General features: G+C 42.4%; 1 protein-coding gene across 2 annotated transcripts in view; it reads right to left on the minus strand.

Annotated features, from left to right (window-relative positions):
* NYAP2 (neuronal tyrosine-phosphorylated phosphoinositide-3-kinase adaptor 2) overlaps nucleotides 1-27,920 on the minus strand; it is a 209,813-nt gene that overhangs the window by 26,357 nt on the left and 155,536 nt on the right. For both annotated transcript variants that reach the window (XM_043492308.1, XM_038415162.2), the window contains one exon: nucleotides 23,149-23,252. In XM_043492308.1, coding sequence (XP_043348243.1) covers nucleotides 23,149-23,252 — 104 coding nt within the window. The remainder of the gene's footprint in view (nucleotides 1-23,148; nucleotides 23,253-27,920) is intronic.

Genomic DNA, 27,920 nt, shown 5'->3' on the forward strand with positions numbered 1-27,920 from the left:
AGACCGAGCCATTGGGAGGAAGAAATGGATTGTGGTGCTCCTCGATCCTTCATGTCATGTTACCACATGACCCAAGAGAAGGGAGAGAAACTGGCAGTAGCTGAAAGTTCCAGAACTCTGATACAGGTGCTGTAAACTGTCCAGAGAAGCTCCAGATTTTTAAGCAGGGGCCAAGTTTTGTGGATCTTGGCCCAGTTTAATCTTAATCCACACCTGAAAACTGTTATGAGCCCCCATCCCAGCTCCTATTGGTATCAGTGGCAACATTGACACCAACTTCTGTGAGAGAAGGTTCAGTCCCAGGAGCAACACTTTTCTTTCTCAAGGACTGGAATTAGAACTGTAGTATGTCACTATCAAGCATGCGAATGAATTCATAATAATGATGCTCTTTATCACCAGCCTTTCTTAAAATGATGCATAATAACCTATTTGTGATTTATTCCTTCAAACGTACATATGGATTTAGCTAATCTTGATTATTGCTCCAAATTGAGAGTACAAGTCTCTTTTTCTTCTTTAAATGTTTATGTTTGTATAAAGCGTTCTCAACAAAATGGACCTTGTCTAAAAACAATCATTTAAAGATTGAAGATGAAAGAGAAAAAGTTAGCATATTTAGCCCATGGAGAAAATGCCTCCATAGATAAAGTCCTGGTAGTCAGAACTCCTTGGCGGTCTGCTCATGTAGCATGATAAATTCACAAACTCAATTGGACCATGCGCCTGTTCAAGTATCTGCAGGCCTGGGGTCTGACATTCTAAAGTTATCTTACATATATGCAATATAGCACTGTGTTCTGTTCCATTTCTTCTTTTCTTATGGCCAAATCAAGTCAATGGTTGTTTTTTAAAGTGAACATCATTTGTCAAGGGTGGTATCTTATACCATGGGAAAAAATGAATGTAGGATAGTAAGGCATTTAAATGAATCATTATGTGCGAGTGAAAGATAACACTGAGTTATTCAGAGTTGGCAAAGTTTCGGCATGTGGGAATATCATCCTTCTTTCTACATGCATAGAATTGTGCTTAAAAGGCAAAGGTATCCCATGTGTTATTAGTTACTAAGATATACTTTAATCATAAAAGTGCTGAATGGAGGATATTACTATCCAACATTGCTATAGTATGTTTCATTCTGAAGGATCCCAAAGAACATTTCTAACAACAGTGTACAGGAGCCAGTTCACCACCACCGTTAGCGTGGATTGTGGCTCAGGGCAATGTTATACAACCATTTAAGTCAGGAACTGTTAAATAATGTAGTAGCCAAATACAATGCATGGGTGATTTATCTCAATCCATAAACATCAAGTACAGTTTGGAATGTGTCCTTTTAAAATGATTGGATCTTTGTTGTTGAGAAAAAAACATTCCTTGATAGTCTCCTGGGACCCCTCAATTATAGCCTATGGGTGAAATGGTACTTTTGCTGTTGACTTCAAGGGGGTCAGGATTTCATCCTCTGACTTTAAAAATGAAAGATTTTCTAGCATGTGACTTCATTTAGAATGAAGGCCTTTCACAATGGTGCCTATGTCACTGCCAGTAAAACATTCTAAAAATTCCTCAGTATTTCCTCTGTAAAGATTTGTCTTCTTTCTAACAACTTTCTAAGTAGCTGCTGACACTATGCTGCAATAACTTATTATTCACTGAGGCCAATCCAGCTGGACAAAATCCCTGAAGAGAAATAATAAAACTAGCATTAAATGGCAACAAAGTTGCCACACTTAAAAATAAATATGGCTTATGTAAGCATATATTCTTCATAGAAGACTTTATCCAGTAAAGGACTTAAACACATGCTCCACTTTAAGTATGTTAGTACAGTGTTTCGAAAATGGTGGGTCTGATCCACCAGTGGGTTGCGGGAAAGTTCTAGATGGGTCGCAGGTCCTAGGTAAACATATACTTCTCATGGCTCGGTGTGGCAGGGAGGACCTGGTGTTGGGAGTCTGGGTTGGGGAAGGAGTTGGAGAGTGAGCTCAACCCATACTCTCCCCACAGCAGTGGTTCCTGGATTCCTCTTCCTGCTCTGAGCATTGTGATCCGGCAGATGGTTTGGAGCCAGGTCACAACGGTTTGAGTGACGCTGCAACCCCATGTGCCGGATCATAACACCTGGAGCGGGGAGCCTACCCCAGCTCTTTAGGTCAGGAGCCACCACTAGGGGGTGAGTGTGGGGTGGGCTCGCTCTCCATCCCCGCACCAGACCCTTTCCTCTGCACTCAGCTGGGACTAGAATCGCAGTGCTGGAGCACAGGGTGCATTTATGTAATAGTGCATCACAAAAAAAGATAGTTGTTTGGGTCGCCTTCATAACAAGTTTGGGAACCACTAGCTTGTAACCATCTATAACACATTTTAGTCTGCAACATGCTTTTAACCTCTCATCAGCATTTATTAACCCTTCGTAAACTATTTATAAATGTATTCTTACTGTAAAGCGTGACTGACATTTTCACCTGATCCTAAAACTCCACTGCACTGGAAAGGAGTTTCTTTCAAATGAAGAATACAAAATATTAATGAAAACAATACCTTGTCACTTAGAAAAGAAGCGTAATTAACTGACCAATGCCCTGATTCTACAAACATTTATGCATGTGGGTGACTTTATGCACTTAAGTTGTTCTTTGAGTTCAGTAGAACTCTTCATATGAGACAAGTTAGCATTTGCAGGATCGGCACCCAATTGTCTGAGAGCATTAGTTGCAAATGGAAACACTTGATGAACACAAGATGAAAAAAACCGAATGGACAAAATGCAGAATGTTTCCAAACACCTTTCAATCACAAATGACCATTGAAAGATGAGTCTAGGAGAAACGGAGTCAGCATTACAAACTCAGGTTCAATAAAATACCTTTTAAGGAACAGTAACATGTAAAGCAATAGAAAAATAATCATTGTTAAAGTTCTCATTTAAAATACATGACATTTTTATTTTCATAGTTCAACAAGACAAAATGAGGGTAAAAGTAAGTTATCAAAAGTGGGTGCTGGCATTCATACTTCTTTGCAATCAACGTACACTTAATGTATATGAATAGCCATATATTTCTAATGAAAGACTATGAACAAACACACATACATATACATAGATATATAAACATACTATACATACATACATGGGTGAATATACATATTTATGTGCATACAGTATACAGACAAGATACTATACAACTACAGTAAGTGCAATATACTGTATAAGACTATACAAACATTGAGGGACTCTGATGAAAACATGACAACTATGAGAGCAAATTTGAGTGATTTATGATGTAAGTTCCTTGTCACTTGTTTTATGCATCAAGCAATTAGAACAGAAAAACATGGTACAGAATATTCAGTTCATATACAAAAAGGCAAGACAACAGAGTGCATGGAGATAGCTGAAATGTGCATGATCAGACAAATAAGGTAGTTTTGTCTAGAATACAGGATCTTCATGTTCCTTTACAGAGGGTGCCTATATATAAATCCATGCTTTCATGAATTCTCTTTTCATGCCGTTGTTTGTAATTTCTATTTGTTTTCTTTATGAATACTATAAAATTCTTGCCCTGAGTTGAACATAAATACAGAAAGGGAAAAAAAGGAAATTGCATGCTTTTTGTTTTATTTTGTTTTTTGTTTAAAACCAAGGCACAGTGTCTTCAGTAGTGATCGTAACACCATTTAAAATAAACACCACAATGGTTATTGTCCTGGCAATACTTCTCTTGTTAACATGATTAAACAAATTAGTTGCATTCAAAAGTCTCAGAACAAGTTTTGGAATTAATTTAGGGGGTTTTTAAGAGAGTAAGTAAGTTATAAGAGGGTACCTTAAAGAGATATTCCCTAAAGGAGCAAGGAGTTTTGCAAGATAAAATTCAATTATAGCTAACTTACTAATGTTTAGGCATAACGTATTATTTTAGTTTCTCATTAGCATAAATTACAGTATAATGAAATTAAATTTTGAATGTAAGTTACTTCCATTTTTCATAGAACCACGTACAAAGCTCCAAGAGCAGTTAAATAGTAGATGAAACACCTCTAGTTAATTTTTAATTTCTCTGTATAGGCAGGACAGGAAAGTGATTTCATAAATGCATTTCACAAGCCTCAAGAGGTTTAGCCTAACAGTATCAGCCCAATGAAACAATAAGAATTTGAGGATGCTTACCATCAATAATTGTATCTCACCCCATCTTAGCAATCTGGATGTCTTCAATTGGTGAGATTCTTTATTCTCACTTTTGCTTTTATGTCCATTCAATTAACAAGGTGACTAAATAATCATAAACACGGTTATGTGAATGAATAAAAGTGAATCACAGATCTTTATATCATCCAAGATAAGTTGTATATCTGAAAGAACAGGGCCAGATCCTGAGCTGAGAAGCACTCAGAAGTGGGATAGAGGTTGTGGGATGTGCAAAGATGGCTTTAAACCAACCCTGTAGTTCCCTGATCCTGGGTATGCCTTGCACTGGACTGGTCCCTTAAGCTATTCTGATTTGTATTGGCTTTTATTGGCCCCAAGGGTCTTTGATGGCAGCCTGGAAAGAATACCTTGGCCTTGCCCCCTTTCTTCTGGTCACACTACTTACTTACCCATGACAGGATGGCACATCAGGTGCTAGGGACATATTATACCATCTAAGGGATTCCCTGTGTAGGAAGATCTTCCTTCAATTGCATCCAGCAGTTTTGAGGCTGCTTTGCACAGCTTGAGCAGCATAAAACAGTCCCAATGCACCAATGGACTGGGACCACACTATGTGGAAGAGCTCAAAGAGCAAGCTGACCATACAGGGGGAGCATGCTCCATTCTTTTATAATGCTCCCTGGACACTGGGCTGCTCTGAGAGGAATTGTGCCTCAGTGAAGCATAATCTCTTCCAGAGCTTCCCAGGGCTAAAATTCCCTCCTTTGCAAAGGACCCCGATCAGACTTATATCTATCTATCTGCAGTAACCTGGGCCATAAGCACCTCAGTCTCTGAGCACCTTGCAATCTTTCAGGTAGTTATCCCCACAACAGTCAATGAGGTAGAGCAGTGCTATTATCCCCAGTCTACAGATTGGGAACTGAGAGGCTAAGTGACTTGCCCAAGGCCACACATGGAATTTGTGGTAAAGGCAGGACTTAAACTCAGGCCTCCCTGGTCATCACCCTGACCACTGGATCAGCCTTCCAGTTTGCTTTGGTGATTAAATGGGACTTCTGTGATATAGAGGCTTTGTGATGGCCCTCTGCACTGGGGCCTCTTCCTACTCGAGCTATACGCTAAAATGTGATCCTTTTTACATTGTGATTTTCCAACAATCAACTGAAAATCCAGTCACTGGTTTGTAGCATGCACAAAAACCCTACATAATAAACACAGCTGGAGAGCCCGTGGTATAGATCACTACTGCCACACGTCACTTAGTGGCAGAACTCCTCACCTCCTGCTTGCCTCCTCCCCATTCCCCAGACTTCTGTTACTGTTTTAGCTCCCACCCTGCCCTTTCCTGATGGTCACTAAGGGCATCACATGTGACTGCAACCACAGAAGAGGCTGATTTGCTTATCCTATATTTCTGGTGAGGTTCTTGCCCATTTCAGGACACCATGCTTCTTGCAATGATGCTTTAATGTGGGCTGTGTACTAGGAACTGGATTTGTCTGCCCTTTTCGTTGGAAATAAACCTCATTGATAGATTTTGATTTGTCCTCTGATTTTTTTAATCACTTCAGATTGGCTGTAGCACCCTTGCCAGTTAGGGCACAACAGGCCAAACAGTGCTGCATCAGGGCTCACCACATCTATCGTTGGTTAATCTCTACAAGGACCGATGCAGCCACACAGCTTTCCCTAGCTGTCAACTTTAGACTAATTTACCTGGGTCTCCCATGTATTGCAAAACACATCCCTGCCCCTATCAAAGAGAGATACAGCATTACAAATGGATTGAAACAAGCTTCCTAAACCCCCATCGTCTGTGACGATGAATGAAATCCCACAGTTGCGTAATGCTACAGCAACCACCTCCAGAGACCATTGAAAGATCTGCCCCTTCCCTTGTGAAAATACAATGGCTTATCCCCAGGCTTCATCACACAACTAGTACAGCTGGTCAAAAGCACGGACACATTGTTCATAAAAAAACACTGCGAAAATGTGTCCCTTTCTTTGTCAAAATATAGTTACATTTGAAAAGTTTTAAGCAGCTCTACTCCTAGGGGACATATATCCTGCAGGTAGCAGTGCTTGCTTTCAAGTTTTCAAACCTCAGCTAAGAAACACAAGTGAGAATCTTAAAAAAGTAGAGCAACCTTCCCCCACCCCATCTTAATCCCCAAATATCCATTTTTCTTGAATGGTCACGTTGAGCCTTGAGGCGGGGTGGGGGTAAGGAGAGATGCCTCAAATGGTCACTGAGGGATGCTAGGCAAAAGGGCTGAGGAGCTCAAGATTTTATCTTCCTGTCCCCTTAATTGATTCCCTTTCCTAGAGAAAAACCTTCTTAAAGCCTGCTTCGATGGTCAGTTCTCCCTTTCCACAGGCATCACCTGCTCCAAAACCTGTCCCGGAGACTTTGGGCCATATTTTCAAAGGCATCTCAATGTGATTTAGTCATTTGCACACACAAATAATAAAATATGCACAGGGAAATCAGGCAGTTGAATGTGCAAACACTCTATTTGTGCAAGCAAGGGTAAGGCCAGCTTTGAAAACATGTCCCTTTGTCTCGATAGACAGTAAACCGCCCACTCAAAATTCAAAGATTATCATCTGGTATAGGCCTATTTCTCCACTCTGTTACACCAGGTTTATGCCTGAGATGGCCTAAATAATCCCATAATCTATACACTTCACAGTAGGGGCCCTGGAACCTTCTTCGACCGTATGGTAACCCAGAGCTTCCATAGGCCGGTGGTCTGATTTTGCATCTACTGAAAACAGTGGCAAGACTCACAGTCATATCGATAACAGCGAGGGCCTCAAAGAGCATGTGATCTCATGATTTTAAATCAGAGTCCTAGCAATGCAAAACACAGTGATGCAGCAACCTACTTCTGCTTCATGACCATAACAGTAGAAATGCTGAAGGAAAAATGTTGGGACAGCAACAGCACTACTGTTTGCCAGCAGGAGATGACTTTGGCACTTCTGACAGTGATTTCAGCCGATGAGGTGAAGGATGCTGGACTCTGGAGAGATTTGGTGATTGCATCTATTTCAATTTTTTAATAAATCCACCATTTGTGGAAGGGTTGTTTTTTGTAACGATTTGTATCATTTTGGACTAATTCTCTGATACGTAAGGCCCATATTTCAAGCGGAAACTCAACATAATGCAATGTGGCGCCTTTCCTAAGGCAGTAAATTTTTTCACAGTGTGCTTCCAAAATGTTGACAGCTATTTAGTTAGATTGCCCACAGTAGAATTTTTCCTTAGTGTGTGCAAAATAGCTGTCCTTGGGAAAAAAGATTTTAAAATAGTCCCATTGCTCCCTCTTGTGGTCAGATCAAAGAAAGACAACCTAGATACAGGTTTCAGAGTAGCAGCAGTGTTTCTGGGCTGATGATCTGCAGGGGATGGGCCTTCCTGGGCTGCCTGATAGAGCTCCTGGAGATCTGTGAGAGAAAGGGCCAGAAGAGAGTCACCGGTCTGGCTTGGAGGAAGAGGGTGCCAGGGGAGTGCTACATAGGACAGGGATGGGGGCATAGGGGAGCTGCTGGTGGTACATGGAAGAAGGAGATGGGCCTGTGTATGCTCAAAAGTAGAGGTCACATGGGACCACAGGATTCAGATTTTAAGGCACCCTCTAAATTTTGGGAGTGTGTGGATTTGGGATTCCAGTCTGGCCTAGTGTAGACAGACTGTCTAAATACAGGAGTCTCCAGTTCAGTGGGTGGTGTCGGGGGGGGGGGGGGGGGGAGGAAGGGGTAGAAAAGAAGCTCAGGTTATTTCTCAGTTTCTGAGTATGGAGAAAGATGCACAGGTGGAAGGGTGTGGTGAGGGGGAGGAGGGGTAGAGCAAGTGTTCATATTGCATCTCAAACACCCAGGAGAGGAGAGAGCATGTTTGGAAGCAGAGTTCTTTTGATATGACTCATGCTTGCAGGATAGAATCACAACCTAATCAGCCTGCTCCTGGGGTTCCTGCCTTTCCCAGCAGCTCAGACATGGCTATGAATGTTCTAAGGCCTGCAGGGCTTCCCCCAACTCCATCAGTAATTAGATACAAACTAGCCTACTGTTCAAAGGGTTGAGTGACAACCACCCCAAGCCGTTCCCTCTTGCAGTCTTGCAATAGCTACTGCACACAACCATTCAATGTGAGGCACAGTTATACTATGGTCTTTTCTGTGATATCTCACCCTGTCCTCCCTGCCTCCAATTTCCTACTAAATTTGATCAGAGAAAAACATCCATTTAATATTTGCTGTTCTAGCTCCCTCTGGTGGCAACCGTGCTTCACTGTAGAGAACATAATCTCTACAAGCTTCATTAACAAATTCACCATGTTTTTTGGTCAAAACTGGTTTGCACAGGATCACTGTCCTGGCTGTTCAAGAGTCCAGCACCGAACAAACCCAGTTTTCCAGCAGTCAGATTTTGTAGGTGAAGTTTAGGCTGGAAATCCTGTACACATTGGCTTGGATTCCCTCTGGCTGGCTACTTCAGTGGATCACTGACCTGGACTCTTCTCTCACTGACAGAATTCCATACCAGGGTCCCTCCACTGGCTTCAGTGGGGTTATTTGTGACTCATTCCAGTGACAGTGAGAAGAGGCTCAGGCTCACTACTCTGAATACAGCACAAATGGCTGCCTCCCAAAAGCATTGCCAGGCAAAAACAGCTCCAAAGAACTACTGCTGCTTTGCGAATGCAGCTCAGATGGCAAGGCTGTTTGCATCACATGCACCTCTTTGCTCTGTGTCCCTTCCAGGGGAAGCTGGCAAGGACTCAGTCAGAACTTTCAAATGGGGCTCCAGCCTTTCTGGGCAAGGACTGTGTTTGTACAGCTTCTGGCACAATAGGGTCCTGGTCTATGACTGGAGCTCCTAAGGGCTACAGCAAACAAACTAATGATAATAGGTTCCCCCTCCCAAGATTTAGTTAAAATGGCTTTTATCCCTTTTCATCTCAATTTGAGTTGAGCTGGAAGTTAAAGTACAAGAAGTTAAAGTACCACAGCATGGCTTGTCGGAAGCAGCATTGCAGAGTGGAAAGTTCTCATGACACTGCACTGAGCAACTCTCTGAAGATGCAGTTGTCTGCTACTAAACCCACCCACACTGAATACTTCACACGAATTCTGAGACAAATTCATTGAGAAATCCCTGGTTGCTAAGGTCCAAACCCTATTCGGTAGGAGTTTTGACTCTGACTTAAATTCACAGTTGCTGTAGGCACCTCTTAAAGAGCTCCATCAAAATCTCCCCTTGTCTCCGGGTCATTTTGGGTTCCATTGTTACTTGAGCAGCTTAAGGGTATGAGAGGGAATAAGAAACCCTTCTGGTAATCCTTGCATCCAAATACATAGGAGTACGTGGGTGCTGTGTGTCATTTATCTATCTATTCTAGGTTCTTGAATGACCCCCCTTACAGTAGTTTCTGAGAACCTCACAAAATTCCTGTGAGATGGGGCCATGCTATTATTCCCATTGTCAATATGGGGAACTGAGGTACAGAGAGGACCAAGGTCACACAGAAAATCTGTGGCAGTGCCAGGACTTGAACCCAGGTCTCAAATACTACGCTACTGTCCTAACCACTGGACCACCTTCCTCCTTCTAATCCCCAAAGTTCTGCCTGTGGAGCAGGTGGGCCAAGGAGGGGTCAGCGGGGGAAAATGGGCATAGCCAAGGCTTTCCAGTGCATCAGCCAGCACAGCCACCAGCATGGGGGTATAGACCAGCAGCAAATTAACTACACCTTGGAGCAAAGGGGAAGCAGGAAAGGGATCTAGCCTTTCAGTTCCTTCCCTAAACCATCCCAGACACTGGGCTTGAGGCAAAAGCCACAGACTACTCCTCAATATACATCCTGAAGAATTTCTTACTGGAGTAGTTGCCAGTGATTGTACAATCAGCCATATGAGTCTCAATCACATACAAAAGAAACTCCTGCCAAACCAAGAAAACTCATAATTAATCTATATTGTTTGTTCTCTTCTCCACAGATATTGAAGAGGTCTCCAAACACTGAGCACAACAAGGACAGTTAAGGAAAGACCAATAATACATAACAACATGCTTAGAACACAGTACATGTGGGTTTGCATTTTCAGATATTTAGAACTTACAAAACTATAAAATATTTGCGTGTGATTGTGTTAGCAGAATATAAAATGTAATTGAAGGAAGTGTACAAGATGGTGGGTTAGCCTGCCCTCTGAATTTCTTTGCATGTATTGTTTTAGGGCAGGATGTATTATACATCAAAGCTTTCTCAGGGTCTGTGGACCACATCTTGCAATCCTTACCCATCAAATCCCCTCTGTATCCATCTGTTGTTTCTTGTCTTGTACTTAGATTGTGAGGTCTTTGGGATTTTTGTTCTGTGTTTGTACAGCACCTGGCAGAATGGGGTTTTGGCCCACGAGTGGGGCTCTCAGGCACTACGGTAATACAAATAATAAATAATGTTATGTTGGAAGGTGTTAATGGTTGCCATTAAGTGGTCTTTGATCTAGGCAGCCACAGATCGGATTAAAGCTGATGGCTGCGCTAATCATGCTTCTTTAAATTTAGGCTAAATGCAAGAGCAATTAAGATTCTTTATGGAGTGAGATAGCTGGAAACAACAGAAGCCACTGCTAAAGGCAATAGGTGTATGGCAAGGCCTGATCAGAAGCTAAGCTGTGAGGGTTGAATAGTTCCCTGTTTGCAGACACAGGGACTTTGGGTTTGTCTGTGTGTGTATGTTAGAGAAAGAAAACAAGCAGACTCAACAGAAGCAGTCGCAAACATGGCCCTGTAAGGGATCAGAGACTGGCTGTTCCTTGGGGCACAGGACTGATTGGCAGAACAGACTTGAAACTTGTGAGCAAGGAAACGGCCTGCTGTTGTTTGTTCCTACTGTGGTCATGGCAACAGAACTTTGTGTACATGATTGTACCAAAGAATACCCTGGACTTGTAACAGCCATTTTTCCTCCTAACAGAAACAATCCTGGAAGGCCCCAAATATTGCCTAAGCCCTTGGCCCAAAGGGGTAATCATAATAAGTACCCCACTCCTCTGAAGTTTATGGACAAGCTTGACTTCAGTAGGACAACTTGTATGTAATTGTTCACAAACATGAGAAAAGGAGAGGTCACAGTCTGTCTCAAAGTAGCTCTCTGAGGAGTTAGATCCTACTCAGCATGAGTAAGGCTGGAGGAACCTGGCCCTTTTATTGTAGTCCCTTCACCCTGGTAGCACCCTGACAGCAACATGCTGATGTCAGTTTCTTCCTGATATCCTTCAGGAACCATCTCCAGCTTGGATTTATGATACTGAATGATCAAAATGGCTTTTACTATGAAGTCTATATCAATTCTGTTATGAGCATCAGTTTTTACAGTTACCATTTCCCTCATATTCAAGCAGGATGACAGAATACCTCAGTTCAGAAAGTTCTCCATCTACCTCTAACTACTCTATTTTTTTTATATCATGGAGGTTTAATAGGGCTGGTGTGATCTGTTATGGATCCTTGTGGTTCTTGATTGATTTGTGTTCATTTTTCAACAACAGAATTCATTAAGTGTGAAAGTCAGGAAACCAGTCCCTCTTAAGCAGCCTGACAACTGTGGGTTATTTACTGACTCCTCTGGTACTTTTGTACGGTATTGCTGTGGGAATATAGAAGCTTTGGCCTGACAGAAATGTAAACAAAAAAGTACCGCTGCACTGCTTATGTTCCAGGACGCATGGGGGCATATATTAATTCTGAAAGCAGAGATCCCAAATCACAGAAATTTGAATTCATTAGAGAAATGTTTGTCCAGGTGCTTTTAAAAAATATAACAATAATAAAAATAATAAATAATAATAATTAATAATTTTCTCTTCTAAAGGAAATCAAAACACATTGCAGAAATTCATTATTTATAGTATAAGCACAATGCTCTGAGGCATGTAATTATTACTGCACCCATTTTACACATGACTAAACTGAGGCACAAGGGCTAAACTTGTGGCTGAGGCAATATGGGAGTACTCACATGCTTAAAGTTAGGCACATGCTTAAATACCTTGTTGCACTAGGGGCAGAGTGCTCAGGTGGCTCTGCACGCTGCCTCCCGCCCCATGCACTGGCTCCGCATTTCCCATTGGCTGGGAACCGCAGCCAATGGGAGCTGTGGGGGCAGTGCCTGCAGGCAGAGGCAATGCACAGAGCTGCTTAGCTGCACCTCCGCCTAGGAGCAGCAGGGACAGGTTGCCACTCACAGGGAGCCACCCAAGGTAAGCGCCACTTGGATCTGATACCCCAAAACCCCTCTTGCGTACCAACCCCCTGCCCTAAGCCCCATCCTGCACACAAACTCCCTCCCAGAGCCCGTGCTCTGCACTTCTCCCATGCCCCAAAACCCTACCCCGCATCCCCTCCTAAACTCCAAACCTGTCGCAGCCATTCTTCCGCTTAGAACAGCAGGGACATGTTGCCACTTCCAGGGAACCACGTGGAGCCAGGCAGGAAGCCTACCGGCCCTGCGCCAACTGGACTATAAACCACACTTTCTACGAAAATTAGAAATGCTGGTTTGTAGAGCTTTCCGGTTGGTACAAGGCCGAATAACACAGCTTTTACTGTATACAGCATACCCAAATATACACCAAAAAATAGACAGCTAGAAGACATAGCAACTTCTATAGATGCCACTAGGTGGAGCCATCAGTCCAGGAACAGATTGACAGAGCCAGAAGAGTACCCAGAAGTCACCTACTATAGGACAGGCCCAACAAAGAAAGTAACAGAACGCCACAAGCCATCACCTTCAGCCCCCAACTAAAACCTCTCCAACGCATTATCAAGGATCTACAGCCTATCCTGAAAGACGAATCCTCACTCTCACAGATCTTGGGAGACAGGCCAGTCCTTGTTTACAGACAGCCCCCCAACCTGAAGCAAATACTCACCAGCAACCACACACCACACAACAAAAACACTAACCCAGGAACCTATCCTTGCAACAAAGCCTGTTGCCAACTGTGTCCACATATCTATTCAGGGAACACCATCATAGGGTCTAATCACATCAGCCACACTATCAGAGGCTCGTTCACCTGCACATCTACCAATGTGATATATGCCATCATGTGCCAGCAATGCCCCTCTGCCATGAACATTGGTCAAACTGGACAGTCTCTACATAAAAGAATAAATGGACACAAATCAGACGTCAAGAATTATAACATTCAAAAACCAGTCGGAGAACACTTCAATCTCTCCGGTCACTTGATTACAGACCTGAGGGTGGCTATCCTTCAACAAAAAAGCTTCAAAAACAGACTCCAACGAGAGACTGCTGAATTGGAATTAATTTGCAAACTGGATACAATTAACTTAGGCTTGAATAGAGACTGGGAATGGATGACTCATTACACAAAGTAAAACTATTTCCCCATGCTAATTTTTCCCTCTACAGTTACTCACATCTTCTTGTCAACTGTTAGAAATGGGCCACCCTGATTACCACTACAAAAGATTTTTTTTCTCCTGTTGATAATAGCTCACCTTAACTGATTACTCTTGTTATAGTTGGTATGGCAACACCCATTTTTTCATGTTCTCTGTGTATATATTATATCTTCCTACTGTATTTTCCACTGCATGCATCCGATGAAGTGGGCTTTAGCCCACAAAAGCTTATGCTCAAATAAATTTGTTAGTCTCTAAGGTGCCACAAGTACTCCTCATTCTTTTTGCGATTTTAAAGGCACCTAACTTTCTTCATTATTATATAGACCAGTGATTCTCAACCTTTCCATACTACGGTACCCCTTTCAAGAGTCTGATTTGTCTTGTGTACCCCCAAGTTGCACCTCACTTAAAAACTTATAAAATTGGGCATAAAATACATTACTTTCTCATTATTACCATATAATTATAAAATAAAACAATTGAATATAAATAGTTTACTTACATTTCAGTGTATAATGTACAGAACAGTATAAACAAATAATTGTCTGTATGAAATTTTAGTTTGCACTGATTTTGCTAGTGCTTTTTATGTAGCTTGTTGTAAAACCAAGCAAATATCTAGATGAGTTGATGAACCCCCTCGAAGAACTCTGTGTACTCCCAAGGGTTAAACGTACTCCTTGTTGAGAACCACTGATGTAGAGAGACAAGATGGGTGAGGTAGTACATTTTATTGGACCAACTTCTGTTGGTGAAAGAGGCAAGCTTTGGAGCTACACAGAGCTCTTCTTCAGGTTGTTCTTATCATGTATCAGGGCTTTCTGCTCCTTTGCTTAGTACCATTCACAGGGGTGGTATAGTAAGGTTTGGAGTTGACAGTTATGGGGAGGAATTTTTGGCTTTTTGTTTTCAAATACAGTGCAAAGATACATTTGGGGGAAAACATTTTCAGCCCATCTTTAACCAGGCCTCTATTTCTGGAGCTGTAACTTTGCAAGGGCAAATAACTCTGGGACTAGAATGGAGGAGGGGTTTTGAAAATCTGGAATGTATAATTCATCACAAAGCTTCCATATATTACAATGCAAATAAAGTTATGTAACTAAATTAGCGCCACTAACTTGGACTAGATTATGCAGTAAAAAAACCTGATTTGCGACATTCTGAAGTGAAAGGTGGATTATGCAATTCCTTCACTGTGGGATTGCAGAGTACAGGGAGCAAGATTTTCATGAACAGGAGCTAAAAGGTATGCTCTGAAGTAAATATTTAGGCACCTAAATAAGTAACCTGATTTTCCAAAGTGTTCCAATTTACGTCAAGAGGAGCTACAGGACACTTGCCATTTTTGAAAATGAGGTCACTCAGGAGTCTAACCCTGGTTTTGAAAAATTTGGCCATAAACCCTAGAAAAAGCCACACTACAGGTGAAGTGTACATTATATTTTCTTACCAGACACCGTAGCAAGAGAACCGACTCCATGGAAATTTCTTCCCCCAAATGTCTTTGGATCAGGTAGGGCCCCTACAATGTTCAGCTAATCTAATGTTCTTCCAGCTCATTAGCCCTATCCATTCAGCCTGGGTAGACTGTATCTGAGTAGGTAAAAAAGTTATGCAACCAAAGAATGAGGACATGAAGGTCTGTTCTCTTTAGCTGTAACCCCCAGAGCATATCTTTTCTACACAGAGTGTAGCATGCTCAGCAGTTCTGGAAACCAGATCACTTATTTAGGGGATGTCTAGACTCAGAGGACACATAACCAGGGGCCCCATGGCCTGACCACTTTTTATGCAGAAGCCACTCAAGACAATCTGATGCCCTAGGCAAAACCTCCTCATGTGCCAACTGTGATGAGGGGCAGCCAGGCCATATGGGAGAGAGAGGCACTGCGGCTGGCCTCATGGGTCCATTGAGATGGGGCGGCTGGGCCAAATCTGCCTTGTGAGGCATCTGCCCAGAAATCTGCTGCCCTAAGCAGTTGCCTACTTTGTCTAAGCTAGAGCCCTACTTTTATGGTGGAAGTAGAGATCGGAGGTGAGCCGTGCCCAGAGCAGCAGCAGGATAAGCATCCTGGATCCACAGCATGGTCAGCCCTGCCACAGTGAGTGTACTGTATGGAGCAAATCTATGCCCCCTCCCCACCACTTCAAATGGTGCTCTGCAGCCCCTCGCTACAGTGCAATCAGAGGCATGACTGCAGCACATGTAGACATACTTGAGGCTTGAGCAACAAAGTAGTGAAACTGTGGCAGCAGGGGATAGCTGCTCAATACATCACCAGGGTCCCACTCAGGGCTGCACAGTTTGTGCTGCCACCTGTGCCATTGGTGCTACAGTAGCAACATTCACTGCTACTGTTATTCAAATTACCTAGATCAAAGCTAGCTCTGTTATGTCTACATGTGCTGTGATCACACCTCTGATTGCAGTGTAGACAGACCCCAAGATATCGAAATATGGATTTAGGCACCAGTTTCAAAACTTTAGGCACTGATTTTAAAATTCTTGTCCATAGAAATCTGATTTTAAAAGGGTTTACTAATGGATGTATTCCTTTGGGGAAGTATGGTGTGTATATCTTTATGTGACAGCTGTGCCTATGCTGTTAGCGTGTGAACTTCTGTCTTTCCTTTACTATAGTAGTAAAGTAACCAGGGAGAGAATGAGAGATCCCTTCCCCTGCATGGGATATTGGGAGTTTGGGTTATTCTCTCACCCAGGACTGAGATATATGAACTCTGCATTGCATGCTCTTGGGAGAAGCCCTAAGGGCTACATGATGGGAGCTTTAAGCAGAAAAAAATAAGGAATTAACTGAAGGTCACTCAACCTGTTGTAGCAACTAGCAACCTGTTGTAGACATCATCTTTATGGCAGGAAGACTGCTTATTTGCACCACATCCACTATATCTGCTTAACTCTTTACTGTGCTAACTCGGCTGACCTGAGAGAAGAGCCATTAAAAGTTCCGAGTAAGACTGTTTCCTGTAGCACTGCGTAATATTCTAGTCCTTTCTCCATTCTTGTTTTAAATGGAAGTTGAGCCTCCTGTTGAGGCTCCTGTAGACAAAGATGTCCTGTGACCTTTATTCCCTCTTGTGGACGAGTTATTATTCTTAATCCTAGCACAGCTTTTGAATTCTACTATGATCATTCCCGGAAAGTTTAAACATTCTTACTCTGCTTACATCGAATATACCTGTCACCAACCCCATTCATGGAGGTACTAGAATTTAGAAGGTCTATACACCAACCAGAGATTGGAGACAATAGTATAGGAGCTACACTGCTGTCTTCCAACTGAAGAAAAAAACCAAACCAAACCAAACAGCTAACTGACAGCATGAAGGATGCTGCACATTTGCAGATAAGGTACAAGGTTCACAAAAATAGGCCTGCAAGAAGGCTCTGCATTGCAAAAGGGATGAAATACAGGCATCAGAACTACAGAAGGATTTTCTCCTCAAGGGGTTCTATTCCTTCAGGGAATGGGCTTTCTTTATTAATATGTGCTAACAGAACGACCATAGTCATGCAACTCAGTACAAGGAATTTTGCTGTAATAATCCTAATTTAACAACAAAAACAACCAGAACAAAAATCAGTTTGCAAAATCCATTTGCAGCCACAAATTGGCAATAGATACATTTGCTATTTTTTAAACTGGGATCTGAAATTCTTTCCTTGTTAACAAACAAGACTGCACACATTACTTTTTTAACTAAACTATGTCTATAAGGATCCCAATAACGACCTAGAAGTGATGTTTTATGTAAATTTAAAATACGATTTGAAAAAAATCCCTTCATATATAGTAATCTAACATCTGCAATGCAGTTCACTTTAAGTGCATCCTTTTGTACCTAAAATAACACATTATGTGTGTATGTGTATGACACATAAGACGGGTCTTGTGAAGCCATTCATTCTTCACTATCCTGAGACAAACGTAGACATGAGTTTTTATATTCCTTTAAAATGAGGACGAGTGAGATGAGGCTGGGGAGCACCTTATACTGAAACCCCACTCATCTAATTTTTTTCCCTTTAAATTTGAATCCTGCTGGCTTTATACATACTAGGAGCTCCATTTATTTACAGTGGGTCTACTTACGTGAATGACACCAGCAGAATTTGGCCAAGGACTTCAGAGAAAGATTTGAGAGGCAGTGAGGTGGAATAGGTAGTACACTTCACAGGGAGGCAGAACACATGGGTTCTAGTCCCAGCAATACCACTGACCTGCCACTAAGGATTTGTGCTCCATGGCACTTTTGAAAACCCCACCCTCTGACTATTGGAAGCTTAACTTCTCTGGTAAGACTGCCAGTTGTTGCCAACGTGGTGGTGATGCATTTTATCATGTAGACAAGGAACTGAAGCCACTAACTCCGTCAACATAGTAGGCCACACACTACATGGTCATTTGACTGGATTTCAAATGGCAACTTAATGGTGAAAGGTTCAGAATCCCTTGAATTACCCAGCTACTCAGCAGCATCTATCTTTCTTTACTGTATTTATAATTATAAAATGATCAAGGGCACACCTGGTTTACCTAGCTGAGTGCTAGGGCTTGTCTTTACATGGCTCTTGCTTTGGGTCCTTCTCTTTGAGAATTCTGGTTGCTGGCCTTACATCCCCTATTCCAACCTCCTGCTTCTTTAACTGCTGTTCCCTACTGCACTAGATAATTTATAGCTGTTCTCCATCAGAGGCCAGTCTCTTACTTTGTCTCTGCCTGTTGAAGAAATATTTTTGTTTTATTCATACAGTGAGATCAAAATATCGCTTAGCACCTTATAAAGCACTTTCAATCTTCAAAGTGCTTGACACACATTAACTAGTCAGTCATCACAACACTCCTCTGAAATATGTTAACCACCATTATTACCCACAATATACAAATGAGGAAAGTGAGGCAGAGGATTTAGGTGCTCAAGATTACACAAATAGTTAATGTCTGAGCTGGATTAGATTTAAGAGTTCCTAGTTTTTCATCCTATGCTCTAACCACTAGACCTGTCCTCCCCACCAGGTGTAAAAAAGACCATATTATAACATAGGTAGGGTTTTGTGAAATGATCAACTGCAAACGTGAACCTACCTGAAATCAGTTAATGGGTTTAGGGTTTATTCCTACTCAAGAGCAACACCCAAGTCCATGAACATACGGGATAATTGGGCTAATGCAGTAGTCTGTCTCTTTTCCTATGTGTTCTTCTTTTATGGGTCCTTGTCTGCAAAGAGCACTGGGTGGTGGTTATCCCTACCTCACACATTTAGGGGTGGATGCCACGCAAAGCTCCTTGCTTCTTAATCCTGAATGATCTTTGGGAAAGCCTGTTGCTGCCAATGCTATGGTGCAGTTAAGGAAAATCAGTCTCAGTACTCTAAGACAACCATAGGATAGGACTATAATACCCTCTAGTCCAATGGTTCTCAAAGCCGGTCTGCCACTTGTTCAGGGAAAGCGCCAGGTGGGCCAGACCGGTTTGTTTACCTGCCGCATCCGCAGGTTCGACCGATCACTTCTCCCACTGGCCGCGGTTCGCCGCTCCAGGCCAATGGGGGCTGCGGGAAGTGGTGCGGGCCAAGGGACAAGTGGACCGGCTTTGAGAACCACTGCACTAGTCCACAACTGATCTGACTTCCAGTGGGATGACAGCCTCTAGCCTTCTTCACACACATTTCACTTGACCCAGGGTGTCGCATGCCACGGTAATATGGGAATATGACTCTAGAGTAGGGATTGAGTTGTGCCACGGTTTACACAAAAAATCCTAGTGATGTCTGTCTACATCATATAACTGCTATCCTTCATCCTCTCCTCCTGGTTCTCACTAGAGAAGTTCAGTAGGATTTTCCTGCTGCCGCCACTTAGGGCCTGATTCTACACCATTCACGTTACTGAGAGTTTGGCCATTGGCTTCCCTGGGAACTCAGTTAGGCTAAGGCTCCTCCTATCTCCACTGCTTTCTTTTGGCTTGGCTTTTCATTTCATTCATGCAGTGGCAAGGTATTTCAATGCTGATGAGACACCACTACCCAGAGATTTTGGAGTTCTGTTTGGGTATTTGTCAAACACAACTTTTTAAGGAACCATGCCAATGAGGTTACTCACCCTCTAGGGCTGCCATGTTTGCTGTTCTCACAGGTACCCAAACAAACACACCAATACCTGACCATCTTCCCATACAGCATTACATATTAGCAGTGTTCAGCATGATTTTCTATTGCCTCAGGGCCTTGCTTTATCCTACATCTTCTTACACCCTCCTGTCAATTGCACTTCCTTGTGCAATCCTGCCTTCCAACTCCATCAATGTATAAGTTATACTAGTTAACAGCAGCGGATGCTTACTAACACTCTCTCCTCCCACTGTTGTCACCTCTGAATTTGGCTCATAGTCTCTAAAATCTCCCTGCAATACAAGATATTTTTACTATGTCATTTTTTAAAAAAGGTTGAATGAAGTTTCTAACATGTAAAGAGTTTCATATGGAACACACCAGAGGACCGAAAAGAGATGGACTATAACTCTATAAGGCCTGATCCAAGAACCAACAGAACTGAATAGAATAATACTTTAACAAGCTTTGTATCAGAGCCACAGAAAGCAGTGGTACCATAAGTGAGGGAATGCTTGGTAATATCAGCTGACAATATCTGCAACAAAGTTGTGAAGTTAATTTCCCCACTTGTGGGGTGCGATGTAATATGCAGTTAACTGCTCTTAGAAACTCTGGGCCTGATCCTTTTCTCCTTGAAGTCCATGAGAGTTTTGCCATTCAATGAGAGCAGTACCAAGCCCTCTCATTGATAATTATACCATCATAATAGAGTATTGTGGCACACCAGTGCTTTATTTTTTCCCAACTTGTCAGTTTAAAGGGAAGATTAATATGAATTGAAGCCTATTACTAGGGTAGCAGGGGGTTTTTTTCGGGGAGAGCCATAATACACACTATACACTACACTGTTAGCAAAATCTTCGTCTTTTAGTTACTTGAATTTTTTTCCTATCATCTTTATTCCTTTCTACTCTCTCGAGTGAAGTGAATCCTTTCTCCACAGTTCTAATCAACCCTGGCTGCAGCTTCTGGAAGTCTCCTTATCTCTATCATCACACCAAGTTCTGCTTTCAGGGCTTATTGTTTTTTTTAAAATCCAAACCGAGATACTAAAAATCCTTTATAACATTCAAGGTGCCTTTGTGACTGAGTAACCGGCAATGTGTTGCATTGGCTTTGCACCCTGATCAATCATAAATCATGTATTACATATACATTGGGCCATGCAAAAATATTCAGAAGTGCAATTGCTCTGATTTTTTTCCGTAGAAGAAAGAACTCTCAACATACCATTTAATTAGCTTGTCATTGTGAGTCACCGTTAATTTGCTTATCTAAAATACCTTTTGGTAACGTGTAAGATTTTTTTAGGCATCATCTCCAACAGGACACAAAATTATAGTAGAACCTCAGAGTTACGAACATGTTGGGAATGGAGGTTGCTTGTAACTGTGAAATGTTTGTAACAAAACATTATGGCTGTTCTTTCAAAAGTTTATAACTAAACATTGACTTAATACAGCTTTGAAACTTTACTGTGCTTTTAACTCTCTGAATTTAAATGATACAAGCACAGAAAGTTTCCTTACCTTGTCAAATCTTTTTTTTAAACTTTCCCTTTATTTTTTATAGTTGACATTTAACACAGTACTGTACTGTAATTGCCCCCCTTTTTTATTGTCTCTGCTGCTGCCTGATTGCAGACTTTCAGTTCCAAATGAGGTGTGTGGTTGACCGGTCAGTCCATAACTCTGGGGTTTGTAACTCTTAGGTTCTACTGTAATAGAACAGCTCTTACTTCAGTTAAGCAAAGTTAGAGAAGTTCAACCAATATGTCAGGTTTCAGAGTAGCAACTTGCATAATGACAGGTTTCAGAGTAGCAGCCGTGTTAGTCTGTATTCGCAAAAAGAAAAGGAGTACTTGTGGCACCTTAGAGACTAACAAATTTATTAGAGCATAAGCTTTCGGGAGCTACAGCTCACTTCATCGGATGCATTTGGTGGAAAAAACTTTTTTCCACCAAATGCATCCGATGAAGTGAGCTGTAGCTCCCGAAAGCTTATGCTCTAATAAATTTGTTAGTCTCTAAGATGCCACAAGTACTCCTTTTCTTTCAACCAATATGGACTCAGTTGTCCAAATAGAATGTTACTGGAAAATAGGTTGAGTAAATTGGCACAGCTCCATTAGCTGTGCCACTGTAAACCTGCATTACAGGCATTAGTTAGAGCAGAGCTTATTGCAGAAACTCACAGAGCTGCAATGCAATTAAGTATAAGAATAGCAAAGGGGCCCTAAGGGAGTTAGGCCCCTAAATCTCATTGAAATTCAATGAGATTTAGGGACCTTATTCCTTTCTGATCATTTGAAAAATCACAACTAAGTAAACAGAAATAATATATATATATATATAAGTATAAAAGAAAACCCTTCAATACCAAAATGCTTCATGTTTGATGGAAGACATAAATACAATATTTAAATGCAGTCGTTGCCCCTATTACTAATCTTTGTATTTAGTTCTGAAGATTGGTAAAACACCTCATCACTTGTGTGCACTGAAGTGAGCAGGATCTTCACATTAGCAGACAAAACAAAGTTACATGTGAATTTGGCCATGTCTTTATTTCTCATCTCTTTTCTCCAGTTGCTAATATAGGTCTTATTTGCCGTGTTCAGATATTTAGATTTCTTTGTCAAGTGTCCGTTGGGTATTTTTGGTATTGTTGAGAAAAGTAACTCCATTTAAAGCAAGTAGGGCTTTTTCTTAGTTTCGTTTTGAATTTTTTGCATTTTTTTTTACAATTTACAATAAACATAACTACAGCAGACTATTTAATAGTCCCATTAGCACTATATGGCCTTAGGTTGAAGAGAGGCTAGCTGCCATATTTAAACAAAATAACTCGCCATGTGAGCAATTTTAAGGACAATGATAATTCACAGTGTAATACAATCATGCACCAAGCTCAAAACAAATGTAAGACTGGCACAAATATTACAGTACAACAGGGCAGAAGTTAAAAGGTATGTACAAGTCTTTTGACAAACATTGGTGCAAGTGCTTTAGACAAGACGTTTAAAAGAAACACACTAAAACATAGATTAAATTTATCAAATTTTGATAAATTTTAGACAGTAAAAAAGTACACAAAACATGAAAAAAATAAAAAAACCAACCAATACATATATAGTTTCACTACATCTATATTACAGAATGAAGGAAATCAGAGACAAAAAAGATTTAAGAATTCACAGCAAAGAAAGTTCTACCAGCCTTGAAGGATAGAATTTCATTGCCAGTGAGAGACACACGCACACGCACAAAAATAAAAACGAACACAAAAAATCATTTACTGTAACAAATGACAGACACAGAGGTGAGAAATATTTGGCATGTTGCATCACAAGAAGTCATTCACGATTGGCTAACGATGGTACCTGGCTGGGTTGGAGATCGCTGGCTTGCCTGAGAGGAGTAACTGATGGAGGAGGCACACCTGATGTGGATGCAGATCGACCTAATCTACAGCTTGCTTTAGGCTCTAGAAGGGAGAGAAAAGAAGACATATGCCCAATTAATGGGACTGTTGATGTTGGTGCAGTAAATTGAAACTTGAGGTGACATAGAGAACTATAGGTCCTGTAAGTGCTATTGACCTGCCCTGTCAACCTCCCCAGAACTTTCCTAAGGTATGGAATCCAGGCACATATTCCTGGACAATGTCTTGGGCAGTTGGCTGAGTCATAAATAAAAGTTGTCTTCTAGGCACTAGCCACCAGTATGGCAAGAGAGAGGCCTGGAACTGACTTCTCCCCACACCTCGCTGTCTCAACCTCTTTAATTTTCAGTAGCATCTCTGAGGCTGAAGAGTAGAGCAATGAGCAGCAGAGATAGGAAACATGCCCAATTTTCCTTCTGCCCTCCACCCACACACTGTGGCAGTCTTAGTGCCAAACTCTCTCACTTGCATAATGTGGCAGTGATTGGTGAGGGGTGATTGAGAGGGGTAACTTGTGGCCCAATACCCTCATTCAGCAGCCTAGTGGGATAGATAGTGGAAGAGGACAAAAAGGCGATGATAAATCACAAAGAAGACATAGTTCTTGGGGAAGTGGACAAAGGTAGGAGAGAGTGATGGGGTAGGTGGGGAAAATGGGAAGTTAGAAATTTTCCAGAAGGAAGACTTCATGATTTGTGATGTCATGAAGGCCACATAGAAATCTGAAAGTAGCTGACAGTGAGTCAAGGTCAGCCGCAGAACACAGAGTAGAGGGAAGGAACTTCAAGTTTTAATAGCTTTCAGAGTAGCAGCCGTGTTAGTCTGTATTCGCAAAAAAGAAAAGGAGTACTTGTGGCACCTTAGAGACTAACAAATTTAAAAAATTCATGAAGTTGATAGATTTCCACTCCATAACAAAATTTGTTAGTCTCTAAGGTGCCACAAGTTTTAATAGCATGACACAGGCCTCAGCAATGGAATCTGTGAAGTTGGTTGCATTGTGTTGTCTCCAGCTTGTGTATTCCCCAAGTAGGAGTGATTAACAGAAGTGAAGGACACTATGAAACAGGAGAGAGATCTTAGGCACCCAAAAAGAATTTTGATGGAGAAGTATTTGATTTCCCTTTCCTGGTTTTACCCAGAGACATTTCCTGGAAGATTCCCCACTGAGTTACAATTCAATTTACTGCAATGATCCCAGGATAAATACCGAGCTGGGAGAAATGTACCACCTAATGGTCTGTCCGCAGCTGGTTTAGAAGAACATATCTCCCTGAAAATCTGGTCTGCCCATCTCTGGTTGAGAGAAATGTTGCTCCCTGAAACAACTGCAGTGCCCAAGTCTCCTCCAGGCATTGGTCTGCCTTCGTCTGGCTCAGAGGAATGTGTTTATTCTGCTTATATGTCATATCCCTTTCAACAACCCTTTATCAGTCTTGTCTATTTAAACTCAATCTTGTCTATTTAAACCTCAAGGCAGGGACTGTCTCTTACTCGGTGTTTGTACAGTGCATAGCACAACAGTGCCATGATTTTATTTGGGATCCCTATGCTCTGCTGTAATACAAACAATAATGCATCTCCTTATATCTGGCTGAAAAGACGTGTCTTCTCACAGCTTATATTGGCCCAAGTTTAGCTGAAGGCACACATCTCCCCATGATGATGGTCTGTCATGTCTAGCTTTGATGTGTATCTTCTCACATATCTTATCTGCCTATGTCTGACTGAGAGACATGTGCTTTCTCATGTCTGGCTAAGAACATCTTTCCCCAATGCCATTCTATGTATGCCCCTGGATGACCAGAACACACCTCTCCATAGCATTGGCCTTTAGGTATTTGCAGTGGCTGCTGGCTGGGTCGCTTCCTCCATTTAATATTTTGAGCAGGTCAGCAGGCCACCTTCCTTCTATTGCCACCACCCATTTTTACCCACGCAACTCCTTCTGGAGTCTCCAGGAGAGCTGGCAGCCTGCACCAGTACATAATCTGATGTTTTGTCTTTCTGAATGAGGACAGTACACTGTTCAGTTGATTAGATCTATTCTGAGATAATTTGTTATTATACATCTGAAATCATTTATTTCTTCACACTATCTGTGTGCAAGGCACCCGATTTTTCCTTTACTAGACTATATACTGGAGTTTTCCTGTTGATTTCCATGGGAGAAAAATTGGGGCTTATTTTTGTTTTGTTTATCTGTTAAGGACAGACTGTACACTGTCTCTATGTTAAGCAAAATCAGATTCCCATCCAGCATTATCTTGGTTAGCATTGTTGATGTCAAAAACTCCAAGGCATTGCTTCTGAATTTTTTTTTTTTTTTTGCTTTGAGAAAGCAGAGAAAAATGTCATAATTTCCCATTTGGATATATGTGCTGCAATGAGAGCCCATTGTTTCCTTGCCAAAGACAATCCTTTCATCTGGCATCAAAGAAATAAAACCCATCCAACTCAGATGAAATATTAGTTTCTTCTTTTATCTCCCTGGCAATATATTCAAATGTCAGAAACTATTGCAAATTCCAGCATGGTTCTTACTATGGGAAGTTTCCCATCAATGCTTATCTAGCTTTTCACATCCAGAAGTTTAGGTGAATAAGAATTTCTTTTTTAAGGTACAGTTCCATTGATATCAATGGGATTATTTTTACACTGAATGAATTGGGAACATGCAACAGAAATTTTTGCTATGACTAACCTCTTCATGCTGTGGCATGGAATGCAAATTTTTTCCCTAAATGATCCATCAGATATAGTCTGTACAGCTGACCACACCATATTCAGTGTATCCAGTGCTATGTCTTTTTTGTCCCTTGTGCACTCCTTATTCCTTGTACTCAGCTAACCAGACTTGGAGTACAATGAGCATTTTTCTTGAGTAAGAAGTTCTGACAGTTCCCCTAACAGCTGCAGGAGGACTCTGTGTATAATGATGCCCAGCATCCTTTCCTCTTCAGTGAATTCAGTTTCTGAGTTGTGTGTTTCAAACGACAAATTTGAACTTGTCTACAGTGCTCTGTGGCTTCATGCACATTCTGATTCTGAGAGCAAACAGACAGAGTTGATTTGAAAACTCCCTGCTGCTGTCCCCCAGGGGGTCCCAAACTGTTTGCCAGCAAAGAGGAGGGCTGGCTTCCAGGGAAAGCATGATGGCAAACCTGAAGTGGAGACAGACCAGTGTCAAGTGCTAACATAACCTTGCTGAGCCCCCGGTGTGTCCCTAACAACAAAGCAGGAGCCAGTTTTGGCCATGACTGGAGGAATGAGCCTCGCGAACCAGCTGAGCGGCAGCGAACCAGCGGAGCAGCGGGGACAGCAGAGCAGCTCACAGCAGGAGTTTGCCTGGGACTGGTAAGTATCCGAGTGTGTGTGTTTGCTTGCTGAGGAAGTATCCGAGCGTGTGTTTGCTGGGAGGGCAGGGAGAGAGCCTGAGTGAGTGTCTGATTGGCTGCTAGCCTGCAGGGGGCGGGCATTAGGGTGTCTGTGTGTTTGCGTCAGGGAAGCCTGGCTGTTTGAAAATAGCCAGAGCCTCGCGAACCAGCTGAGCAGCGGGGACAGCAGAGCAGCTCACAGCAGGAGTTTGCCTGGGAGTTCGCCTGGAGTGAGCCCAGTGAGGCTTACATCTTGCCAACGTCTCTGAGGAAGCTCATAGTAGGTAGGTGATATGGAAGGGGGGGGTTCAGCTGTTGTGACCTGCACTGGATGTGCCATGTTTGTCTTTCTTCCACAGGACAGAAGCGACTTTGTCTGTACAAAGTGCAAGCTGGTGTCCATATTGGAAGAGAAGATTGAAGGTCTGGAGCAACAGGTAACGACCCTGCGTTGTATACGAGAGACTGAGGATTTTCTGGACCAAACTCAGGATAGCCTTCTAGGGGCACAAAGCTCTAAAGATATAGAGCAGGTTGCACAGAGGAGCCAAGAGGCCAGTAAAGAAGCTTGGCAACATGTGACCTCCAGAAGAGGTAAGCGGAATGTCCGGGTTCCAGTAACACAGACACAGGTAACTAACCGCTTTCATGTTCTCTCCACAGGTACCAATGCGGAGAGTGGACCAGATGATATGTCTGGGGGGAGAAAGCAGAAGGAGACCCCGCTGGTTGGGAGGCATGAGATGCGATGTCCTGAGGTTGGGGGTTCCACGACCACCACTCCCAAGAGGAGAAGGCGGGTGGTGGTGGTCGGGGACTCTCTCCTCCGGGGGACTGAGTCATCTATCTGCCGCCCTGACCGGGAAAACCGAGAAGTCTGCTGCTTGCCAGGGGCTAAGATTCGTGATGTGACGGAGAGACTGCCGAGACTCATCAAGCCCTCGGATCGCTACCCCTTCCTGCTTCTCCACGTGGGCACCAATGACACTGCCAAGAATGACCTTGAGCGGATCACTGCGGACTACGTGGCTCTGGGAAGAAGGATAAAGGAGTTGGAGGCGCAAGTGGTGTTCTCGTCCATCCTCCCCGTGGAAGGAAAAGGCCTGGGTAGGGACCGTCGAATCGTGGAGGTCAACGAATGGCTACGCAGGTGGTGTCGGAGAGAAGGCTTTGGATTCTTTGACCATGGGATGGTGTTCCATGAAGGAGGAGTGCTGGGCAGAGACGGGCTCCATCTTACGAAGAGAGGGAAGAACATCTTTGCCAGCAGGCTGGCTAACCTAGTGAGGAGGGCTTTAAACTAGGTTCACCGGGGGAAGGAGACCAAAGCCCT

Source organism: Dermochelys coriacea, chromosome 9 (assembly GCF_009764565.3).
Source record: "Dermochelys coriacea isolate rDerCor1 chromosome 9, rDerCor1.pri.v4, whole genome shotgun sequence".
Taxonomy (NCBI): domain Eukaryota; kingdom Metazoa; phylum Chordata; order Testudines; family Dermochelyidae; genus Dermochelys; species Dermochelys coriacea.